The sequence below is a fragment of the Lepisma saccharinum genome, chromosome 2, assembly GCF_977018435.1.
Source record: "Lepisma saccharinum chromosome 2, izLepSacc3.1, whole genome shotgun sequence".
NCBI classification, from domain to species: Eukaryota; Metazoa; Arthropoda; class Insecta; order Zygentoma; family Lepismatidae; genus Lepisma; species Lepisma saccharinum.
Window position 1 is genome coordinate 38644027 of NC_139230.1, and position 25606 is coordinate 38669632.

General features: G+C 37.3%; 1 protein-coding gene across 12 annotated transcripts in view; it reads left to right on the forward strand.

Moving 5' to 3' along the window:
* Window positions 1-25606, forward strand: part of NfI (Nuclear factor I) — a 436655-nt gene that overhangs the window by 300156 nt on the left and 110893 nt on the right. For 11 of the 12 annotated variants that reach the window (XM_083117283.1, XM_083117282.1, XM_083117284.1 and 8 more), the window contains one exon: window positions 19474-19569. The exons of the other annotated variant lie outside the window; for it this stretch is intronic. In XM_083117283.1, the coding sequence (XP_082973409.1) occupies window positions 19474-19569 (96 nt within the window). The remainder of the gene's footprint in view (window positions 1-19473; window positions 19570-25606) is intronic. 12 annotated transcript variants of the gene reach the window in all.

A 25606-nucleotide genomic window follows, 5' to 3' on the forward strand; every position in this document is an offset into this window, starting at 1 on the left:
ATCTAGATGGAATGGTTCTCCTTATATATGTATGTGTGTAGTTTCGTTCTCTTATGCAGCACTGCAATAAATCTTCATGGCTGTGAGTCATATAATACGCGATTCTTCTAACACAGTAATTGAATTATTAAGCCCCTACATAGTGAACAATCGAAATTTTGAAATAACCATTTTCTGTGTAGCAATCATTTCTTTCAGATAGTTACCTGTATGAAAAGTATTGTTGTTCCTGTACTCAAGAATAGTTTTCGTGATGTCCCTTGCCGTTTTCTCTTTTCCTGCTAAGCCATTGCATTAACCGTGAGGAAATTGTTTGTATGCTACACGCACAAATCTTCCCGTGTGACAAATACGGTTCTGCTCTACTTTCCTACTCTTCTTGCCCTTTTCCTTACTGACTGGACGTGTATTATTAAAAAATACTTGTATTGATGCCAACTTTTAGCTACTAAATTTTCAAACTGGAACAGTAACTAATTAATAGGCAACAGGTGAAAACGTGCTTGTTAGTTGTTCCTTGCAAACGAACTATAAAGCTAGGAACAGTTGAGTTTTCTCGAACTAATCTTGATGTCCATTATCGAAGCATCTTTTCTTGTAGTAATTATGCCTTTGTTTCTTAACGTGCTTAACGGTTCATGCGTTATTAGCTCCTTCAGAACAAAAAAGTTTTGTTTTACTTTGAAGTTGCCTTTCATTATAAATCATCGTAATTGCACAAATAAGAACTTTGATAGTGGAAAAGTGAAATACTAAGTAATACTTTGATCTTAAAATCATCCCACTGAATATAGTTTGCTAAAGGAAAGTTACGTAATGACACGTGGATACCGCATACCATGTAGTTTCTTCGGGTATCGAATGTGAAAACTGGTAAGTGAAAAGCTATTTATATAGCACCTTAGGGTATATTCCAAGTGTTGATTCGTTTGATTGTTCGTACCCTTGCTTTCCAACTACAACTACAATACAGATAATGACAGAAATTCTGCTTTGAGAGAGACCAAAATCCTGCATAGAAATGTCCGCTTGCATTTGGACACTTTATTTTATTCGCCTTAATTGCTTTCTGACTAGCACCAACTTTGGAAGACATCTTCATTGGTCTAAATGTGAGCTGACAGTAGCATAATTCGGATTCCATGTTCACATTTTTTGCAATAAACATTGAAAGAATCTACAGTAAACAATCGCCACATTTTCCTGACTATCTTATGCCCTGTTTGCCGGCCCCCGTCTCGGAGTGGTTAGCACATCGCGCTACGACGCCTGGGGTCCCGGGTTCGAATCCCGGCCTAGGCATTGATGTTTGTGAGTGTCCATTCATCAAATTCATCATATCAAGACTCATCCCCATCTTCACAAATTAGCCAAAAGTGGCACAAAAAGCGAAGTAAAATAGAGCAATCAAATCATTATGTCCTGTTTAGAACACTTTGGAACAAAATATATTATAGTAATAATAACAACAGTTCTCAGGTTGTGTAACAATTCGTGAGAATCAGAAAGGTAACTAGAAGAAAATAGATATACTTAAATACGAAAGTCTATTTATATTTTTTAATTGTTATTCCGACTTGACAACACCAGGCACATGCTCTTGAAGAAAGGTGGGTTTATTGTAAAAAGTAACAGAAATACAAAGGATGAAGAATAGTGAAGTCGGAACTTCCAATTAAACAAAATGTTCCGTTGAGAATATATGTTATTTGATTAGAAACAAACTTGTAAATAAAGAGGTATCTTTAAATTCCTGTTTTAAACTTCAATTATTATTATATTATTATTTGTTCTTTACCCTCCGTGACGAAATTCAATTGAGGCCATTGTCTGGAGAATTTTTCCTACCAATCTCAGTGGAAATGCAAGAACTGCGTTCTGCGTAAGAATATGAAGGTTATTGTGTGTCGATTTTATGCCTGTTCGGTTCCCACTTTCCTCCTATGCTAATGCGATTTGCATGTTTCTAATTGATCCCAATTACGGGATCTCGTTCTCTTGCAATTTACAGAAGCTCCGAGGATAGTCTAAGGTAGCATGTCCCCGAAATTCCTAGGATCCCCGTGCACGTACATGTGCTCTTCTGACACTACAACAATATGCGAAAACTTTTGTAACACAAATCCTAACTGGCTCGGGGCTATTCTTAAATGATTGCACACTGCAATTCACATTGTTGCGTCTTAACTGCAAAATATATTTGCAGAACTAAAAATTGCTATTCACCCTTCATCAAGATATTTGTTTGGTTATTCAACACTGTATATTTATATCGTGGTAATCGAAACTATGTGAGACGAATGGTTTTGAATTGACATTTACTGAAGATTGAAAAACAGGACTCTGGAAAAAATCACTGGAACGGTTACACAATATATTTATTCTATAATTCTACACCCAACAACTAAAGTTATTGGTGTTATTGTGCCAGATGACGTAGTGGTAACGTCGTCGTCTTAAAGTCAAAGGGTCCCGAGTTCGATACCCTGTGGAGCACGTAGTGGGTCGGATCCCACTTTAAACTATAGGTCCAGTCCCGACTAACCTATTTGTGCATAAGGTGGTTTTAGAAACAAAATCTTGGCTCATCTCAACTTTAATTTCCTCGGTTCATTCGATCCCACTTATCTCGTGGGCGGTATCTGAGAATTAGATAAGAATAAAAGTTGCCACGAACGCAAAATAACATAATACAAACAAACAAATAATAAATGCTCAAAGGATAATAGGTCCTCGAGTTTTCGTATTTGAATATTCATTAGTTGAGCTGCAACGAGTGGAAGAAGAAATTAAGATGTCAATGACCACTGGCCCTCTAAATCTGACCGGGCTCTTCGTTGGACGCCGGACCATCGAGACTCAAATATTGTGAAGCCTTAGCAATGCATAAACAAACTTTACTGATCGCTCCATATGCGCTTGTTTATTTATCTGAACCCCTAATGTTGCGGTAATTTGCCAATTGGATTCCCCTTCACGAAAGGGTGAGGGTGCAAGAGATTTGTGAAACATTGAACAACGCTTCCTTTATCGGAATGTAAATTTCACTCCCCGATGTCCATCTGTTCGGACCGGAAGCTAATGTCGAATGCAGTAAATAATTAGGAGGGTTGTGTGATTTTGTTTGCATGATTAATCTTCCTCCATTGATGATATATCCTTGGGAAAGAAATCCGAAATCGCCGTACAGTATGAACAGCACCAACAAAACTTGTTTTCGGGGGAGGAAAAAATTGCGTGACATATTGGTTTCGTCCCACTCTCAGCTTCTGCCAGAGCGAAGGCACTTGATCAGCCCTTGCGTTTCGGCCCCTTTCATGTAGTAGACTGATACCGTGCCTGTGAGCGTGTTCGTCCATCTGTAAGGAGGGTACAGCGGTTTATGCGCGGCATATTTCCGAAGGTTCTGAATTGGTGTAACTTAATATTCCAAGTTGATCTGCTCCGCTGTAGGCGACCGCTGCAGTTGATTTCTTCAACCACTCCATATCGGGCTGCAATTTGGAGGCACTTCTGTTTTGTTTTAATATTTGCTGGACTTTTTTCAGCGTCGTTTCTTGCGTCGTGGGATATCACGTGAGCACTCCCGTGCTAAATAAGTACGATTCATTCAATCCAGAATCAATCAAATAAAGGAAATTAAAGATATATTTTACCGTAGCCTTGCTTTTTTTGTTACTATTCTGTTTATTTGTACAAACTTGGACGAAGAAATAATTCTCTCAAATAAATTAATATGTAATTATACTAAAATTCTCCATAATTGTAAACAGGTTGTAAGGCGTCCACTCTGTAAATGTTAATATACGTGGTATGCATGGATGTTTTCCATAACTTCCGACATATTCACTTATAATCCTGTGGACATTTGTCATGGAAGGTATAAAATAACATTTGTGGCCGAGCGCGTTAAGTGGTCGAATGACGATCCCACCACCAAAGTATCCCGGGTTCGAGTCACGGCATGGACGTGGGTATTCTTTGTGAGTGTCTCTTCATCTATTTCATCTAATCATCACTCGTCCTCATCGTCGCGATCACGCAGAAGCGACGCTACATAACAAAAATTCAAAATACTGTCAAATGTTAAGAAACACGTAGTTACTTTTATTTCTACACGGTTGACAACGTCAAGGTTTATTTGCACGTGAGGGCGAGAATGGTTCTAGTGTATTGTCTTATTATTATTATTTTATCGCTTCACAAAACATTGGCGAGCGTTCCCGCTACCTATGTATATTGAGACAGAGTTTCAAAGCTCCAAATGTGGTTACAGCACCTGATATTAACGTCACTCTCCATGAAATAGAAGAAATGTTCTGCTCCGGATTATATCCCAATTGGAAAGCTTTAATCACCATTTTGTTTCACTTTTGAACCATTTTTTTTATGTATGTTAAGATTGTACCAGCAACCAATATCCTGTTTCGCACAAGAGCTTCCGGCTGTGAGGAATTCGAGATCGTTGAAGGGAGGATGGGCTTTCTTTGCGTTACTCTTTCTACAGGGAGGGACGCCTGGAACGTAAATGTTCATTATGAATTCCATTGGCCTGTCTACCTATTTGTTGGCACCGCTATGTCGTTCTTTTTGGCTTCGTTTCAATTGAGTGTGCCCCTTTGCACTGTTTCACAAACTACTTGCTGCTCGTAATCTAAGTGCACAGAAATGTTGTCCTCTTTGTCTTGTAAACTTATTAACATTGATACACATTTTGTAAAGACGTATTTATTTGTTTTGTTCTGTTTTTACTGAAGAATGAATAAACCACACAGAAATGGCTTTGCGTTTACTTTGAATCACATGCGATGTTTTTTACAACCCAAATAAGTCATTTATTGAAAATAATGATGATAATACAATCTAAAATTAATAGTAGGCATATTATACCCATTATCGTAGCTTTCTCCTCGTGCACGTCTCTTGCACATATGGAAAAAGGAATTAAGAAAAACAATAATAATGTTTTGAAACTCTAATTAATGCTTTGATTTCATTTATACATTTAGAAACATTGACCAACTAAATTTAATTACCGTGTGTGAGTAAGTATTGATACCCATCAGAAACCACGTGATGTGAAATTTCTAAATCATGTATATCGTACATTATGTGATAATTTATCACACTAGACATAATGTACGTAGAATTCTTATGCAAAGCATTTTTGTATGAAAATTGTAAACATATATATATATATATATATATATATATATATATATATATGTGTGTGTGTGTGTGGGGGGGGGGGTTGCGTGCGTGTGTATGTATAGAGCTCGAATAATATACCATAATACGATTACAGCACATTAGTAATATTAATTATTATTTGACTTTTTCTTTCTTAGACAACGAAATATGAGTTTGCCTTATTTCATACAATATTTTAAAAATAATTTCGAACTTCTATTGATTGATTTGGTTTATTTTACTTCTCTTTTCTGCCACTTTTGGCTAATCACGAAGATGAGGATGAATGATGATATGATGAAATTTATGAAGGGACACTCACGAAGAACACCCATGCTTAAGCCGGGATTCGAACTCGGGGCCCTTGGTGTCGTAGCGAGCTGTGATAACCACTTCACCACGGAGGCCGGCACGAGCTTCTATTTTCTTCTCATAGTCAGACATTCCTATAGTTTATTTAAGCGTAAGTTAATTACTCATACAATATTTATAACTATTACACTTAGATGCAAAAGTTACATCGTGGCTTCAATTGAAAGAGCCACCCTTATCATTTCTTACACGTGCATATGTCTAAAATGTTCTTCTTTAAGGTTCGTCCCTATAAGATTATTTTTCCTTCGGATAGAAAAAATCTATTAGATTACATGGGCAGCCAGCCATAACCTCACATATTGTTTTCCTCCGGCCTGATCGTTATGATTTCCTTATAGATATGAATTTCCTGGGTTCGCACCTAAATTCCTTTCATCTGCACGTGGATGCCGCGAGAGGCGATTAGATTTGGCATTGCAACTTGGGATTTCTCAAGCGCAGCGTCGCTAGGAATTCCTCCCCCCCCCTCCCCATGGGAATATCTAGCTGCATATTCTAGTTCTTTTCATCGCCGTCCTTTTCACGCCTACCAATACTCTTCGCAGTGATTACGATTGGCGGCTTGGATCGGGTCGTTGAATTTCTAATAAGCTCGATTTCGTTCGGTGGGAGAAAGGCTTTCAGCGTGTTAAGTTGATGGCTAATGACGGCGAAAAGTGTCAGAAAGAGCCAATTTGTATTCAAGATGCCTGCGTTACGTTAAAGCCCACCAGTAGCCTCTATTTGAAAGGGAGATAGGCTAATTACCACCTACCACAATATCCTCGGCCGTTACAGCGCCTTGATGAGGGAGAATGGTCGCGCGTTTCCTTTTCTAATGGACCATTTTGTCTCTCATTCATATCTCCTTCCCTCTTCTTAGAGGCACGCAGCAACCCCTTTGAATTCGCTCTCAGTCGCACCTTAAACCCAAGTTAATTAAATTGAGAAAAGGCGTTCTTCACGGTTCGTCACATTGACGGAACCGACGGCGTCCGTCTCTTTGTGCCGCATCCACAATATTGGGAGATTTGTTCTTTTCAGCGTTTCTCATTAGTCAAGCACCGAGCATAATTTTGAGGTCCCGCGTAAAGCGGCCACCCTTTGCAAAATGTGCACAAGTTGAAGTCAAGAGAAATGCTTTTTAGGAGTTTGAGATGGTTTCAGTTGTAATTTTGTTTGTTCTCGTTTTAACGTTCAAACATGGTTGACCATTCGCTGATAGGGTCTACATCAGTCTACTGTAAGGAAATATTTTCTTGAAATGAATTAATAAAAATAAGAATTATTTAATTGCCTAAATATTTCCTAATTATCGTTAGTCTTCTGTGGACACATAGATCTTATCTTATGTAGGTGGAGTACCGCTAGCACTGAAACTGTAAGAATAATGTCGTAGCATTGGTTGAAGAGCATCGAGCATTAGAGACGATATTTCGGTTACTAATTTTGCAATCCTTCCAACAAAACTTCAGGCCATGATCACTTCGTATTGTATTTTTTTTTATTTTACATCGATTTTCAGCCACTTTTGGCGACGATGAGGATGAGTTATGATTAGATGAAATTGATGAAGGGGGACTCACAAAGAAGACCTATGCCCGGACCGGGTTCGAACCCGAGAGCTTGGGTGATGCGCTCGGTCATGGACATTTCGTGTGTGTTTGTTTGTTTGAGGCCACTTTATGCACAGAAAGGCTAATCGGGACTGGACGTACAGTTTCAAGTAGGATCCGAACCACTATGTGCCTCTCCCGGGTGGACACTTGGTGTACACTACAGTATTGTACTTCAGTTATTTCCTTGGAACATATAAAGAGATGCCAATTTTGCCTATCAGCTTTTGATGTGATGTCAGAGTCGCCAACAAAAACTATATACCACATAAGAAGTACTGGAGACATTGGTCGAATAAATAGCAGATACGGAAAAGTACAACAAATGTAGTTCTACCAGCAGGCTCCATATAGAAGTGTAATTAGGTAAAACACATGAATTGTAATCTACAGATTTAATTTATTTACTCACACACTTATTTTTAGTGTATTTTCAAGAGGAAAGTACAACTACTGCGGAGAGCCTCGTGGTGGAATGTGACCGCCGGATCTTGAGTTATAGAACAACGATACATATATATTTTTCACATTTCGGCCATTTTCGATAATTTCAAGATTGGCTGTATAGTAGGCTACATTTTGTGAGCTTATGGAACGAAACTGGTGAGAGTGTTATAACATCTCTTGCCCTACAATTTGTCAATAAAATCTTTCACATTGACATACGTTTTGAGTCATTCAGCTGAAATGTTTGATGCAGATACATGCCTTGAAGGACTGGAAAAATGTTGGAACTGGACGACGCCTTTCGAGGTGGGAGTGTTAATAAATGGGTAGAAATTGAACCCAGGGTTGATCGTTAGCAATTGGGTGCTCGTTCCTTTGAGAAGAAAACCGCTTGTTTAATGTTCAAGTATCCAACTACATGACTGCTTATGTATCTTCTACACAGAAGAGAGGCTCCAAGTTAACGTTAAAGGGAAAATATCTTATCCAAGGAGAAGGCAATATTTTGTTTTAATTAGGAGGAATATTTTGCTCATAGTAAGAATATCCAATGTTTATTATTTACGGAATAGAAGTTGTTAGTGGTTTATTTCATTTAAAATATTAAAATCTTGTTATTACTTTTATTTTTCTATTGATTTATGTAAACTTTTTAACTGTTTTCTTTAATGTTGTTACTTCTTGTTCCTTTTATACAACTTTCTCAGGCATGTAATATGGTTGTGCGACCTAAAACTATTTGATCAACATGCTGCATACTTTTTTTCAAATTAGAAACACATAAAGGGTGATGGCTAATTAATATTATTAAGGGGCGAGAAAGGAATCGCCCCCTGTATTGTTGCAAGGCACGTGTGTCTGGTCTGTCCGGCGAGCTCATTGTGGGCTGGTTCCTATACGTCAGTGCTCCGACTCAGCTGGATAGAAACAGCTGAGAACTTCAATCGTGCCAGGCCAAGTTCACAGCGTATGGTACGGACCGGACTTGGCTGTGCCAACTCAAACCAAAACAAGACTCTGCCAAGTGAAGGTGTAGAAACCTGAGCCAAGGCTTGCCTTTATGCGCTCCGGAGGTCTGGGCTGCAGTAAAAATAGATTCGCCGCGGCATTTCTCAACCCGGTTTAATTATGTCAGATATTTATATGCGTTGGCAAAAATAGGACGCGGTGCGATGAGAGAGATGTTGAGGAGTATTAGTTGCATCATGTATATTATTATTCGAACATGAATTTAATTTTTTCGTGGATCCCCGTAAATTTGCATTGGAAGGAGTTGAAGTGGTCTTATTTTAAAGTTTTGATTCCACCCTTCTCTCAATGTTCTTCATATTTAGCATCTTCTTTCTTGATTTATATCATCTGCTTTCATCCAGTTAAAACATCTGCTTTCATCCAGTTAAAAGCTCGCAATGGTACGAACGGCGATACTGAAAATTCATACAATTACTGCAACCATTTTACACTGTAATGTAGTATTATTTTCATACTTTATCATACTTTCACCATATTTACATTTCACCGGTTTAACTAATACGTAGAGATTGATTTTGGTGTTGCGAGGGAAGAATATCCTTGCATGCAAAATGTTGCACAATATATATTTACATCTGCATATTTTACTGTCACTGAATTTTCTTCCAAGTTTTAATTTTTGCAAATAACCATCTAGTTTGGAAATATGAAGAAACAGTACTTGATAGTAATATAATCCCTTGGGAATATTCAGTTGAAAGCTTGGAATCAAACACCATGCGACACTCATAAGGCATGTTTTTTCCCGCTGAATTGTTGGAACTGCAGAAATATTTGTAATCATCTACATCTTCCATCCTTCTGATATTGTTTTCTGAAGGCTGAGAAAACTTCTCTTAGGATGAAATTAAACCAATCTTAATTTGTTGGTTTCTTTCTTTCTACATCCTTAGGTTAATCGCACCAATGAGGATGAATCATGGTTAAATTAAATTAGGACAAGGTTGCTAGCAAGGAAATGTCTGTGCCCAGACCAGGAGTCAAAACCGAAATCGCCGGTGTCGAGATCGTGTGTAGGCGGGCTAACTTATCTTTACGTGCAATGTGTTACTGTTTATAGTGATTACTGTAATTGTGAATAAAGTAAAAACAATCACGGTTAATGTTTCCCACATCAATATGTAACATTACGTACAGAAAAGCGAAGTAAAATAAACTCAATCAATCAATCTTGAGAAGTACGGAAAAATCTTAATATTTTCAGTGTTCGTACGTTACTTGTTTGCATGCATATATATAAATAGTATTTTCTTTGTACTTTTTGTTTTGACTTAATAAGAAAACAAATATTTTTATTTCGATGAACTTGGTGCAACATGGCCATTGACCAGAGACACGCATGCAAGGAAACATGGGAGTTTGGAAGTTCAGAGCGTCGAAGATATAAATCCAATTTGACCACTACTAAATATTGGAGAAGAAGAAACGCGAAATGTTACTCAATCGGACCGACATAGCACACAGCGCAGAATTTTTGGATAATTCTCGGAAGACAAAACGCACAGGAGATGACCGCATGTCGAATGGTCTCTTGCAGTTGATGGTAATTACTAATACAGTGGGAGATCTATCAACTGCGTTCATCTCGGAGCGCTGTATTTATGGGTCTCCGCCTTTTGCTCTATCGGTCTGGCTCATTGACTTTACCAACATGGGATGCTACTCCCTAAATCTTGATCACATGTCAGCATCACTGCGGAGAGGAGGGAACGTTTTTCGCTAGAACAGATCGGGCAGTAAGTACTCCAGTCCAGAACGGCCATGGTAAAACTGCTGGACAGATCATCCCGCGTAGTGCACAGTTCGAGAGGAGGGAAGAGACTGGCTTGTTATATTATAGATCACACAAATACAAAAAAAATAGTTCAATTGCTGTGATTGATAACAATGTGGCTGGGTTCACGATTAACTTTTTAGCGTTCGCTGAACCGTTTCAGATTAGATCTGAAGTTGTTCAAATGTTACCATCCAACACATCTTAATTTGCGAATTATACAACTTCTACAGAGTGTCTACCACCAGTCAAGAAAAGTCAAGATATTATGCTTGTGGTCAAACATTTTTTTTTTTTACAGTATAATGAATTTACATTGTTATATACCTGTACTGGGATTTGATAAAATTGAATATTTGGAAATCTAAAATTGTATTGAGTTCATTTTTTTTTCTTAAGAATTACATTCTTGTATGCGTGGAGTTCTTAATTTCCAACTATGTACATAATAATAATAATAATAATAATAATAATAAATCGCCTTTATTGAGAGGGAGTGTTTCGGCCTCGCGGGCCGTTCTTACAACAAACCCTTGTGAAACATATTACATTTGACACTTTACACTTCATGAAAATCTCTGTTGCAGTAGAAAAATAAAACATTCATACTTATAACATAAACAATAAAGTACTCAAGGTACAGAGTTAAATCTAAAACCACAATTTGAATACAATTATTACAGAGATAAACTAAAACTAAAAATCAATACCTCATTCCCATTCAAAGACAAATCCAGATACTATTGTTTGGACAGTAGATGCTTCTTTAGGTTTATTTTGTGTGTTGCAGGGTGGAGCTCCCCTGAGGTTAGTAGTGGGGGGGAGTTCATTCCATTCTTTTATTGCAGTGACTATGAAGAACTTTCCACAGAGTGTTGTTCTGTGTGTGGGGATAGAGAATTGTGTTTTTTGACGAAGGTTAATTTGTTTCCCCTTCTTGTACGGGGAAATTTGATCATATAAATATTTAGGTTCCTTATTGTTCAGAATCCTGTACAATAACGACAAAGCCAAAAATGTTCTCCTATTTTTAACGTTTAACCAATTAAGTTTCTGTAAGTACGGGGAAATATGTTCTCTTCTTTCGAAATTCAGTTTTGAAGATTTTGTAGCTTGTAATTTAGGGTACTGTTGAAGTTTATAAATACGGGGAAGCATAATCAATTTTTGGCATTACAAGTATGTTGACTAGGTGAGTTTTCGTTTCTTTGCTTAGCATATATTTGAATGGAAAAAGTTATTTCAGTTTGGCTATCGAGTTTTTAATTATGTGTGTGACATGAGAACCCCAATGTAGATTCTCGTCCAATATTATGCCGAGATTGCGTTCTGTTTCTACTTTCTGTATTTTGGAATTATTCAGTGTAGGGAGGGAGAGTTTTAATTGTTCTAACTTTTTGAGGTTACTCATTGTGCCTAGTGTTAAAATTAATAAAGTGTTAGATTAATTCAACGTGAGTGCATTACATTCAGACTGTTTAGATATTGAATTGAGGTATTGTTGCAATGCTTCTAGGGCCATTGCACTGTTTCTTAATGGTGTTTGTATATAATGGTGTGTCATCCGTATACTGATGGTATTTGCAATGTTTTAGTGCTTCATGTATAGGGAAAAGATGATAGGTCCTAGAATACCTCCTTGTGGTACTTCTTGTTTGATACCAAGCCATTTAGATATGCACGACTTATTCTCATGTACTAATTTTACACATTGTTGCCTGCTCGTTAAAAAAAGACTGAAACCATAACAATTCTTTATCTTTTATACCGATAGATTTCAATTTCTCTGCCAAGAGGTTGTGGTTTATGGAGTCAAATGCCTTGGTGTAATCAAGGAGTACCAGGAACTAAATTTTACCATTATCCATCCTCTTGGCTATGTCATCAACAGCGCTAACTAAAGTAGTTAATGTACTGTGCTGTTTCTTGAAGCCTGATTGATGTGGAGAATAGTGGTCATGCAACACCAGCTGGTCTACTAATTGTTCTTTCACTATGCGTTCTAAAACTTTAGACATAATTGGTAGTATGCTTCTTGGTCTTAGATCTTTAACATCAAAGGAAACAGTGGTTTTCGATATGGGTGTCACTACAGCCTTTTTCCAATCTTTGGGAAATACCCTTTGAGTTAGAGAGCAGTTTATGATGTGAGTTAGGCTCTTTAGGCAATGCGGGATGCAGAGTCTCAACAATTTTAGACTGGTGCCATCATGACCCTTGGCATTGGAATGTAGTTTTTGACCTCTTTCAACACGGTAGCCTCATTAACCTTCTTCAGCTTGAATGTTCCGGTCGTCTGCCGTGTTTATATGACTCGATTAAGTTCTCGATTTCGGTCGTGTTTGCTGACAAGCAGAATTTACAAAAAAGTCATTTATTGCATCCGCATTGAGTACACTTGAAGGTAATTTTTGGTTAAACTTATTAGTAACAACCCCCTCTCGTTTTAATGTTTGCCAAAATGCTCTAGCGTTTTTAACTTTTTGATTAAGAACCCGGTCATAATGGTAGAATTTTACGTTTCTCACGGCTTTTTTCGCACGATTTTTAAAATATTTATAAGAGAGAAGCGCGTCTTGATCTCCGGTTTTAACACACTTCAGGTAAAAGTAATCACGTAATTTCCAAAATTCTTTTACTTTTTCTGATATCGAAAAGTTTTTACTGGAAAGTGTTTGTCAGCCAACGCAATAATGTTGCTGTTCAAGAGAAAAACGGCTTCGTTTACGTCGTGTTTGCTGCATATTAAGTCCCAATTATTATTTTCCGGGTCTTTGTTAAACTCACATTCGTTAAAGTTCTTAAAGCTTCTGACATGAACCAATTTGTTATATTTTTTGGTGCAGTTCATTCCGAACACAGCGTATGTTAAGTGATGGTCTGATATACCGGACATTATATTCTGATCAACGTGGGTCACCTTCAGGTTATCAGAGCAGATGATAACATCGATTAAAGTCCTTGACGTTGGCCTTACCCTCGTTGCTTACCGTGAGCCTCGACAATGATGTCGTTTAAGAATCTCGTGCTGGGTTCATTTTGTTTCAACATATTTACGTTGAGATCACCGATCGCAATGTAATGGGTATACCTAATTCAAATGAAAATATTGCATGATATCACCAATATCGTTTAGATGTGTATACTTAACATTAGGGGGTTTGTATGCGACTGCTATCCCGACCTTCACCTTCTAAGGTTTCGATGTCATTATATTTTTGAATAGGCAGTTCGAGTGCTTTCCATAGCAATGATTTGTGTACATATAAACAAACGCCTCCTCGAGTCCTGTCACACCTGTCATTACGGATAATAGCTATCATAATTATCAAATGCTACCGTATTACTCGAGATATGTGGTTTAAGCCAAGTTTCGGTACTTCCTATGACCTGAAAATTTAATTTGTTTATTATGTATTTAAATTCGTCAAAAGAATTTAGCAGATCTTCCGTGTGGAAGTGACACACTTTCAGTTCTTTGGTGAATGACTCGAGGCCATTGCTTAGCTTCTGTTTGGGGAGCGGCGATTGACAATAGCTGAGTCGTGGTCGATTAAATAAATGTTAAATAAAGGGGAAAAAGGTCATGAAAAAGTCAAGAATTTGGATTTGTTATTTTGGTAGGGACCTTAGAACGACGAAAATTTATTCAAGTATCATTTCTAAAATGTTACAATTGAAGCTTTTTAACATGCTATTTTCATCACTCTACGCAGTCTATTTTTGCCACAACAATGAGAACGGATTATGACAAATTGGGTGGGAAGACATTTTCTGCCTTACCAATGGATTTGATCTGAAGACCCACGATAGATAACTGCTATGACAAGCAGGCAGGTTGTAATTAAATATAAATTAATTCTTGACTGCTTGCAACAGATCGAAATCAAAACTTGTTTTTTTTTTAATTATACCTATTAATGTGAAACTATAACAATTCTTGTAATGTATAAGAAAAAGTTTAATTTTTAAATTTAAATAATAATTTGAATAGTGGCCGCGGTGCCGCAGTGACTACCATGCTCAAGGTCCCGGGTTCGATCCCCGGCCGGTTCAAACCCGGGAACTTTTCTAACGTTGGAAGCGGCCCCGGCGCCCACCCAGCGTCGAATAACATGGGTACCTGGGGGAAACCCTGGGGGGTAAAGGCGGTCAGGGGTATGATGCTGATCACATCACCCCCACTCATGACCGGATCAAGAAAGTGTGGGCGTTACCCCCACACCCCCTATACGCCTTCATGGCGTGGTGCTATGCACAGGGGAGCACTTTACCTTTAAATAATAATTTGAATAATGAAAGGAAAGGAGTGCCATGGCAGAAACACCGTTATACATCCATATTTAACCGAAAGTCGGACCTGAGACCTCTGGCTTTTTTGTACGTTACGCTGACAACTCCACTGCGGAGGCCGGCATTGCTGATTGTTGATCGTTATTGAATGGGCAAAGGGTTCTGGTGCCTTTGCCAAAGGAAGAAGCTTCTCTGAATGCCATTGCATAGCGGAAACATTCCTGGGCGAAAGCAAGGGCTTCTGTTTAGGCAATGAACTATTTAATCGCTGTATCTTAACGTGTTTACTTACACTCACCTCCAGCTTTGTGCGGCTTGTTATCAGGATCGAATTTCTAACGGGTTGGGCCAAGAGAAACAAGACCAAATTAACGTGTAGTAATTTCCATTATTCTGAATATCCAGCATCACAGTCATTCAAGTTTTAAATATTTTGAGTAATGGAGTAACTGTGTACTTAAATACAATCCGAGGTGTAGCGTTGCAATGTCTCCCGTTAGTTTCCAACTTACAATGAACATTATTTTAGACTTTGTGCTTGAAGTGAACACTAATATGTAATTAAGTATTGTTTCAATCTCTTCACTTAATTTCAGTGCATTTACGGTATTTCGTGCAGAGAAATATATAAATATAGACTACTTAATTGTACAGCAATAACTTACCTAGAAACCATAACAAACGGGAATAAATAATGTTCAGTTTCAAAGATGTATCGTTTCATTTGTCCCATTTGCAATGCACCTTTTATCTTAAATTGGTAATAGGGAGTGTATTTCTTTTCGAAATAATTTCGTGTGCAATGTCCAACCCATTAATTTCAATGGGCATTGTATTATCGCAAGCAGAAGAATAGAATCGTATTACTAAAATTTAAGTTACTTCCCTCTGACACGTTCACGTACGTACAGCATGCAGTATACGAAGCAAAACAAACTGAGCACGAATACACACGTTGTCTTAATTACTTTATTATTTAATATTGTCATCAAGTTTGCATGAATTTAATCGTGTTGTCTATCTTTAAGCATGTGTTGTGATTTTTCCGTTTGCTATTGTCTTGTGGTAGTAGTAGACCTTTTGTGCATTTTATTAAAAGATACGGTTGTTATGTAGTAGTGCTTTGTACACGATTGTTCTTAGTATCAGAGATACGAACATCGATACGTTTGTTACTACTAATAACTAAACATTGATAGTTTTAAGTACCTCTAAATTGCGCCCTGACAAGTGCCCACTAAATAGATAATATACTGCGACAGTAAAGACTATCGGACACACACTTGTATATGTATGTGATCCATTGATTGTTTTTTTAAATTATGGGCGTGTTGGCACGTTGGCTATTTCGACACGTTACATCGTATGAGGTCACAAGCACCTTTACAAAACAAAATAGGGAGATAGGTCTTATGCAATGAAAATAATGTGTCATTTTAAAGTTCCTTGAATTATTCAGCACTAATACAGATATGGGTGAGCTCCGTGTCAAGCATACCGATGACTAAAATCTCCATTCCTATGATAGAAAGCTGAAGTTGTATAAGACAGCTCACCACAATAAGGACTAAACATTGATCAACACAAAATCAAAGAGAGGGTTATTCTGGCTGTGAATTCAGACTCCGCAGCCTTGTTAGTCTCCAGGAATACGGTTCCCAGGGCGTACTACATGAAGAGAAGTGGACACTTGAGTGATTTCCGATAAATAGAACCTTTAAACCCCGAACAGATACTTGAAATAGTAACAATAAACATAATTTTCTCGTTGTTGTAATAATGATATTTGTATTTGTGTGTGTGTGAGAGAGAGAGAGGGGGAGAGAAAGATAATGTGTGTTGAACTGGCAGAATAAATGTCAATGATATTTATATCATTAAATATCCACTAAAAAAAGCGTCATTTACTCCTAGAATATTTCATTAGTATGTGTTAATGAAATCTGGTTTTACTAGTGATAGTTTTTTCGCATTGTAACAATTATGCGCTCGACTTTCACGAGCTTGATCCCGGGATCGATGCCCCTAGGAAATTTCTATCTCGTTTGCGAAGGTCTACTCAGATGAGTACCTGAGAACAAACTGATTACACAATTTCCGTATGGACAAAGATCTATATACTACGTACATTTAGTACTTTAGTGCTTTTATAGCGAGAAATAACGGTTCTATTCTACCTGTAATTGAAGTTGAAACATTGGAAATCCAATATTATTATTCCATACATTCCCATTGTATTTCTCTTAACTGAGAGAGAAGAAAAATAGACCTTGTAAAGTAATGAAATTGCCATTTAACGGATATAGCAATTTGCCAATTTTTAAAGTCTTTGTGTCTTATGCAACGGCAATGCTGGCACGCAGTTCCTGTTCTCAAGTTGATATATTTACTTATTTGTGTATAATTGAGTTTAGGATCATAAATCATGTGACTTGTACATTGTCTGATTTAAACGTTGGCCAGTGAGAATCTGCTTTGGAGAAAACAAGTAAATATGCCTCGCAGACTGGCCTACGTCGTTTTCTAAAGTGCTTAGTAGATAGTATCAAAAACTATGGCTGAGCTTTAATTGTAGTGTTTTCCGTCTACTCTGGCTTCCATTTTCATACATTTGTCCTTTTCTTCACTGATGCGGCGGTTCTTTTTTATTACAAAAACTAGTTACTGTCGTAACTCCCATCATACTCAGTTAATCATAATATGTTTACACTTGGGGCTAAACAGTCGATGTAAGTTTCTTGTTTTGATTTCGGAGATGAAAACATTTGTGTGGATGCGTATAATGATTAATCTCGCTGACCCTTCTTAAGTATTTGTGACGATTGGTCAGCTTGTGCATAAAAAACAATACGCCGTGCTTTCTGCACTGCAACCTCTGACATAATGCATCATGTTCAGTAAGCAATACTTCATCATCATTGTCGCTTTCTACTTGCAAAAACGTTTCGTGTCCATTCCCAGTGCCCGGTATGCCCTCCTCTTCTCTTCTCTCCGCCCCCTGAAAATAGCCGTCCTGCAGAAGAAGAAGAAACAAGTAATCGAGTTAGAATTAATTTATTTTGTTTCTCTTTTCCGTTACGTAGTTTACACCTCTCGTTGCCAATGGATACGCGTGCCAAATTTGTCGTGCATGCTGATTCGATAATCACCCTTGTGAGGAACCTAGGCTCTTTTTTCCTTCCACTTTATCTCCCTTCCCTATGCTCTGATGTACGCAAGAAATAGCTCGTAACGTATCTGAAAATCAATATATATTTTTTTGTTGTTCTACAAGACCCCTTCACCCCTGTACGTGCGGTATACTGAGTATTTACGCCAAGAGAAGGGGTCGTCCCTAACTCCAGGAAATTAATGTCTTTGTATCTAAACATTAGGATAATGAAATCCGGCATTGTTTTCCTAGCGCAGGCCGGCTTTCTTTCACTATGTATTGGAAAGGAAGTCCAAATCTCTTTTTGACCCTCCCCACCCCTCTTCTTCGCTCGTTTTCAAGTGATCCGCGCCGCCGAATCCGAGAAGATATACTCATGCTCGCAGAGAAATAGCAATTGGTGAAGTGGAATGCTTCTCTCCTTAATGTCGGTTCCAAACTTTGAGTATTTCGTTTGTCCGGCAAGGTGCTGATTTGATTTTTTCCCAGGAGAAATATTGTTCGTTCAACTGAAAGGAACTTTCCGCTCGAAAAATTCTTGTTACCAATTCTGTATAACGAAATCAGAAGTCGAGCCGAGTCTGTGGTCGAATTAAACTGATGTTATTACGTACACTCCCAAAATGTATCTTGCTGATAGCTAAATTAAGACATATTTTGTCTCTGGACATGAAGAGGGACGTAGCAGAATGAATGATCTTCTTCCTCGTACTATAGTTTTCTTTATTTTTTTTATTTTCCAAATTAAAAATATGCGTAACGTAATGAAATATGTCGTTAAGCTGATGAAATATAAATAAGTAATTGTTGTTGATTTACTGTAAATTGGTCTCATCACTTATATATTTCTTTTCTTTTGTTGCTGTAGTTTTTAAAGGACAATATTAACTTAAACGTAATGTGTCCATCAGAAGTCACACACCAGAAAATAATATTTCGCAAATCTTTCGAATCGAATTCACTTAAACTATGAGTCCAGCGATTAATTTATTGAACTGACAGGGTGAATTCACTCCTTGCATTAATTACACAAAGTTTGAAGTATTTTTTGGGTGACTTTTACAATGAAGGCAATGTCCAAAAAAATGAGTGATAATTAATAGAAAGTTTTTCAGACATATCATTATAAAATTAATGAAACTGCAAGCTTCACCATTTTAATATAGCAGTACATGTAGTTTTTGAATAGTTGTCAGGACGTAATTTCTGAAACAATAATTAATGTCATCCCACATTAAGTGATGCACATCATCACCGTTAGTGAAGTGATATTTTACTTAGCTCAAGAAGATTATAGAAACAGTCTTGTCGTGGGACTTTGCGGTAGACACAACCGTATCTAACTTAATATTGTCCTTTAGTGGTACAACCATTTACATACTATAGCCATAGATAGATAGCTCTGCCTAACCCATAGTTCATTGAAAGCAAATATTACACTGTAAGAAATCTTGTTTGAACGTAGTATTATTTGCAGCTTATAGTATCCCCAGTATGTAGTTATAAGAATGGTTTATACGACGTATGATTAATTTCGCGTGCAGCATAGGTCGTCTAATGAACTGTACTGCAGTTCCGCGAGTAATATGCCACCTCCCTCTCTCTGTGTCTTCCAGGCTATACTCACAACCCATACAACGGAGTGATATGCAACGATACCATATTAGCTACGGGTGTCTTCTCTTCCAAAGAACTGTGGAGGCTTTCCAAAGGTACGTACAACAAAATCTAGTTACTGGTGGCGGTTGCACAAAAAAGGCTGTAGTTGGTTCGGTAGCTGTATGAGATAGAATGGTCTTCTTTCTCTCCCTACTAGCTCTTGGGTTTCATATTTCTACCTTCCTTTGTTTCCAGTTCATTTGCTGTTAGGTTTCTTTCGCATCTAATCCACTGAAAAAATGCAAGAGGTGCCATTGAATGTGGAGGAATATTACACTTTCGAAAACGAACCAGTAGCATGTTGCCTAACATTCCGTCAGACATTTCATCCTTTTATTCTTCTTGGAGTAAGGCAAATAAATCTTGCAACAACACTCAACTGATGGGGAGTTGGAAGAAAAATGTATTGAAACCTATGTAATAACTTCACACTAACCAATTGACCCCTTCGCATCTCGTAGTGATGAACAATGAAGCTCTTTTCGACCTTTATGTACAAAGAATCTCAAAAAGTAGTTGTCGTACACTATACTATCTTCATCGCATGATATAGCACAAGTATGTGCTATACAGAGGCGTCTGCTAATAAAGTAGGTCGTCTAGTGAACATCATCTGCAGATATAAAAGTTGTGATATTGTTTTAGAATCAATAAAGACAAAGATAAAGTCCTGATAAGTGCACGTAAGCTGAACTAACACAAATTCACTCTTAGAATCTATTCTATAGGATGAGAAATTCACATTTCCTTAAAATACCGTGTATGAAACTCTAGATGCGTATACGGTTTGCATAGAGAATGTGAGAAATGTAACACTGCAATGCTACAATCCGTGTATGTTTCTCATATTGCTTACGGGTTTCTCGTAGGAAGGATAGAAATTAGTGGTAACTTCTAAGAATCGGGTGGGAGTTATATTCATTGATTCATATTTTAATGTAACTGCGCAAATTTCAAACGAGATTCACTCAGTAAGGTTTCAACAGATTAAAATTAATAAGATTTTGAAAACCTTTCACAAATCAACTCTTCCATACTTATTCTTCTCTTTTTTTCTTTATTGTGTCCAAATAAATTGTGGCAATGACATTTCCTTAAAACTGATTTGGAAATGTTTATATCAGAAATACAGTATATAATACTCTGTTAAGTATTATGCACGTAGAAACAAACTTGCCCTCTATCCTTAGTTGTAGCTTAAATTAACTCATATTCAACAGTGGTATAAATGTCATACTAACTCGCGCTGTACTCATATCCAGACATGGATCTTCATTATATGTACATAATGTATTGTCCACTTTGACATGAGACTTTCCCATCTTCATATCCAGAATAACACCCAAGATTATTAGTTTTATTATTATTATTTTGGAAAAGGGGCAATCAATGAGTGGACCTGAGAAGAATCGTATTAAAACCTATGCTCAGAAGGAGTATCCATGACTTTTCGAGACAAAACACACTAAATTACGTATTCACATTTTCACGTTTTTTTTTTTTTTTTTTTTTTTTTGTTGGTCACTGACAGCATATTTATTTAATGTCAATATTCTTTAAGTAATATCCACAATTGGTACAGCCTATACATAACAATGACAGATCAATTGAGTATAGTCTGTTTTCGTATAAGACAAGGATATAGAAGCATAATACTCATTGCACTGCCAAAGCCAGACCTTCCTTGTGCCATCAAAGAGTGTCACGAACTTTTAGAATATATAACTAGCATCTTATAATTTAATAGCAAAACTAACAGCTTGTATCATTGGTTGCTTCTTACAGTAGTAGCATGCGCTTTGCATGATAATATCGAAAAATGGAAAAAGCGATTGTAGTGACTTGTATTTAGTTCTGTTGCGTTTAAAGCTTTCGAATCAGATTATAGAACATTAGTATGGCTTCTTATCTTTATAATTTTAGCTACTTGTGGTTTATTAAATGAACCTAAAATGTTAACTGTAATAAATGTTTTTTTTTTCCTTTGCGCCCATGGCTTGCGGATAACTGCCGAATATTTTTCAGCAGTTAACTGCTCTCAAAATAAGTACTATTTTTCACTTGAGTTGTGCTGTTATCATAAGCTTTGCTGCAACTGTAAAATATCATTCGAATTTCTCTCGTGGTGGCGGAGAAAGTTTCGAAAATACTTTTTAGCTTTTACGCGAAGATTTTCTATCACTTCCTATAGACCATTCAATGCAGAAACTATCGTTTTAAGTTCTTAGATAATAATAACACGCCTTGGAAACATCGTCCCTATTTGTTGACATATACTTTATGTAAAATCCTACAGTATTTTAGTATTTATCTTGTGATATTTGATGTGCCTGCTTGTAGAATAGGATTTTTTCCACCTGAAGGATAACTGTACACGTGGTTATCTTTTCTCTCTGAACAAGCGTTAAATTTTCAAAAGATTCAGCCGTTCAGCCTATGCATTCGTTAATTTTGCGTATTTTATTATTATTTTGTAAAAATGTAGTAAACGCCCGCTGTACCTGTGACCACTGAATTCACTATCAATCATTCATTCCGATAGTTGTAGTTAACGTGTCGGTAGGAATACATGACGTGAAGTTAAGTGACCGAGTGAGCAAACAATCCGTTATATTCCAGTTTGTGAAATTTGAAGCAACATTTTCTTTATGGATATCCAACAGCATACTGTACTGGATCAGGCTGTCCTTCGGAATACCTGCAATCTTAATTTTTGTATTTATATTCGTCACCTTAGTGTACCATGTATTCTAATCCACAAGTTTCCGTAACATCACCATACATCTGTGGTGGTGTGAAAGTTCAATTTATTATTTACATCCAATGCAGGTTCTATTTACAGTGAAGTTCCGAAGGTAAGCAGACGAAAATATATCCTGAACTAATTTGATGACGTGTTGTATGGAGAACTAATGTCGAGTCATCTTAAATGTAACTAGAATAAATGCGGTATCTCATGCACGTGCCTCTCGTCTCAGATTTGAATTGATGCATCAAGATCCCCATGTGTCTGCAATATGCGCGAAGGTCTACTTAAGATGAACTGTATCGCCTTCTTGGTTGTGAACTTTTAACTGAAAGGGATAACCTATGTAGATAGCTTGGGTTCGATGCCAATTTCTGTGAGAGGTAGTTTTTGTTCTTCCTCGAGATCGGTTGTTTCGAATCTAGGTTTCCATAACCTCCCTCCTTTTGGAGTGATTTATAGTTCTTTGTTAAACAAGAACTGTGAAATCGTGAAAAATCGTCTTGATTTGTGTTATCCACATTAAAGCAAGAGGCCACGCTAGTACGACCGACCTTTTTCAAACCAAAAACAGAAAACTTGGATATATATCAAGGTGTCTATCCAAACTTTTTTATGTATAATTCCATACTTTATAGTCTGGACTGGCATTGATGCTCAGAAGGAAGGGACCGTGACTTCGAATTCCGGCATTGCATCAGTACTTCACTATCCGAGTAAAGTAATATATATATATATACATATATATATATATATATAATTTTCCAGTCTTCCTGCAGACCTCACTATTAACGAAAGATATATATTTTGTTAAGTGCAAAAACATTTGAAGCTTTCTCTTCGTTAATAAAACACTTCATTGTAGTTTCTTATTTTCCCCGTCAATTTGTTTCATTGTCCGTCATGCTGCTTAGCAGGCTTAGATAAGGTTCATTGTCATAGAGCGTATCTTCGCTGTTGAATAACATGAAACAGTTTTCGGATTTTTCTGTTCATTTGCAGCACGATTGATGTATACAGTGAACTGCAGATAATAAATTAATTTAGTGAAACGCATTCAATCATTCCGCATGTAATCCTCTTAGTTCCAGGTTGTGAAAGTTAGAAGTTACAGAGATTTTGATATCAATAAGGTCTATATTATGGAAGATTTCTAGTTAACTTCTATGCGATCTCTTTTCATCTTGAATGCTCAGTAGCATACACACATACGGAAACTCTTTGTCGTAGGAGTTTAGCATCTAGCGAGACGCACTGCAAAGCCAAGAGATCCAGGATTCAAATGTGTTATGACAGTGTTTGTTTATGCGTACTCTCTCCGCAATCATCCTTCAGTTCTCATTACATAGTTTACGACCACTTATTTCCCACACGTACACCCTTGTTAGGTGACGTATTCATTGCTATATTTTTTTCTTCAAGCATTGTAAGTTCGTATTGTTACTTATAATAACTTTACAAATCACAGCTTTTTGTACTCCGTTTTATATTTTAATTGTGAGTACACTTTCGATACTTAAAGAGATTATAATTCAACCTTTGCCGCCATGGTGTATTTATAGCTCTTTCGACTCTCTCAGTGTTTAGACTATATTTGTAGTCTATGTGTGTATGAAATCGTACGGGTTTCCCCACCCAAACTAGGTATATAATTCGTTCTTACCACACCCAACATACAAACCTATCCCTCCTGCATACCAATTAGGCTTGCGGCTGATGGATCAAGTAGACGCGTGTTTGTGTTGGCGAGCAGCATATCTCAAATTCGCACTTCCTGTCTTGGATGCTGTGGAGTAATCTAAAAGACCAGGTTTATGCTACACAGCTGTTGACCAAGCTTGTAGCTTATAAGAAGTATGCCTGTCAAAGTACAAGCACTGGCGACAAAACAGTATTAATTTCGTTTGTTCGTGCACAGAAAACGGAACCTTTCGTTGCTATTTGGCAACCTGTCTTCAGTTATCTCATTACTTACAGTAATAGGATGGGACATACAATGGCCGAGCCGACCAGTTCAATTTAACTGGTAGTTGAGGTAAGATTTAGCATATGATCCCCGTGCAAGAAAGGGGATATGAGATGATATATTGTCTCACAGCCGTTCAATTGAGCGAACGTTTGATTTTAGGTAAATTGTGTCGGCCCTATTCGATTGCAAGTGTACTTTGTCCTTCAGTATCGCTTGGGCGGGAAGGAAGAACTCTATATGTATGCAAACTTTGTCTTGACGGATAGAAAAAGTTCATTTGAATTCGCCCAGTAGATACATTTTGCGTATAAGCGCTCTTGGTATTAAACCTTGTCTACAGCGTGACATTTTTCTTCTACCGCCATTTGACTTTTACATTGAACTAGATTGATTGATTTATTTTCTGTAGATTTTTAAATTATGGGCATGTCAGCACATGGGCTATTTGTGCCCTTTAACTAAAACAGAATTAAGGAAATTAAATATGCAGTTTCTACAACAAAAACTGTCATAATACCAACAACTAAAGTTATGCTGTCTCCGAGGATAAAATTCCATACCCTAGTTATAAACTGTGAATGCAAAGAGACATTCAGCACACTTATGGACAACACGACCCAATAGAGGATTATGCTGGCTGTGGTCAAGGTGCCAGAGCCCCGTTGGCCTGCAAGACTTCAGTTACTGTATTACTGTAGAGGTACTACGTGGAAGCGGGGTTGACTTTTGGTACCTTCACAAAAGGGCACCCCTTACATTGAACTTGTATCTGTAGTATCAAAGTTTCAGTTCCTTGTGAATTTGGAATGTGGTATGCTCTGTGAGCCCTGTACATAGGAAGGGTTGGGTTGGTCCCTGAACTGCTTGTTCAGGTACCTTGAAATACATTCATTTGTTTGCAGAAAGCGTATCTTGCTACTTTGATGTGTACTTTCTACTTTTATACTGATCTACAACCTGTTGAATTAAATGAAGCCATAATTTTTTTTTTTTTGCCCACTCTTGAATCGTCACTGTAATATTTATATAGGACAGTAATTATATTGAAATATAATTTCAACCCGCCCGAAATAAATATCGGAATTTTAATTTTTTACATCACTTTTCTGCAACTTTTGACTAATCGCGACGATGAGAATGAATGATGATTGGGTCAAATTGATGAAGAGACACTCACATAGAAACCCCCTTGCCTAGGCCCGAACTCGACCACCGAGGCAGTGAAATAAATATCCAGATTGGATCCTGGTAACACTGAGTGTACCAGTGGCGTACGCAAGGGGCGGCTTACGGGGTTTAACCCTCCCCCCTTGAGCTTGTGAAATATTATGAAAAATGCTGTGGAAAAAAATCAAAATGGCCAATTTATCACTGT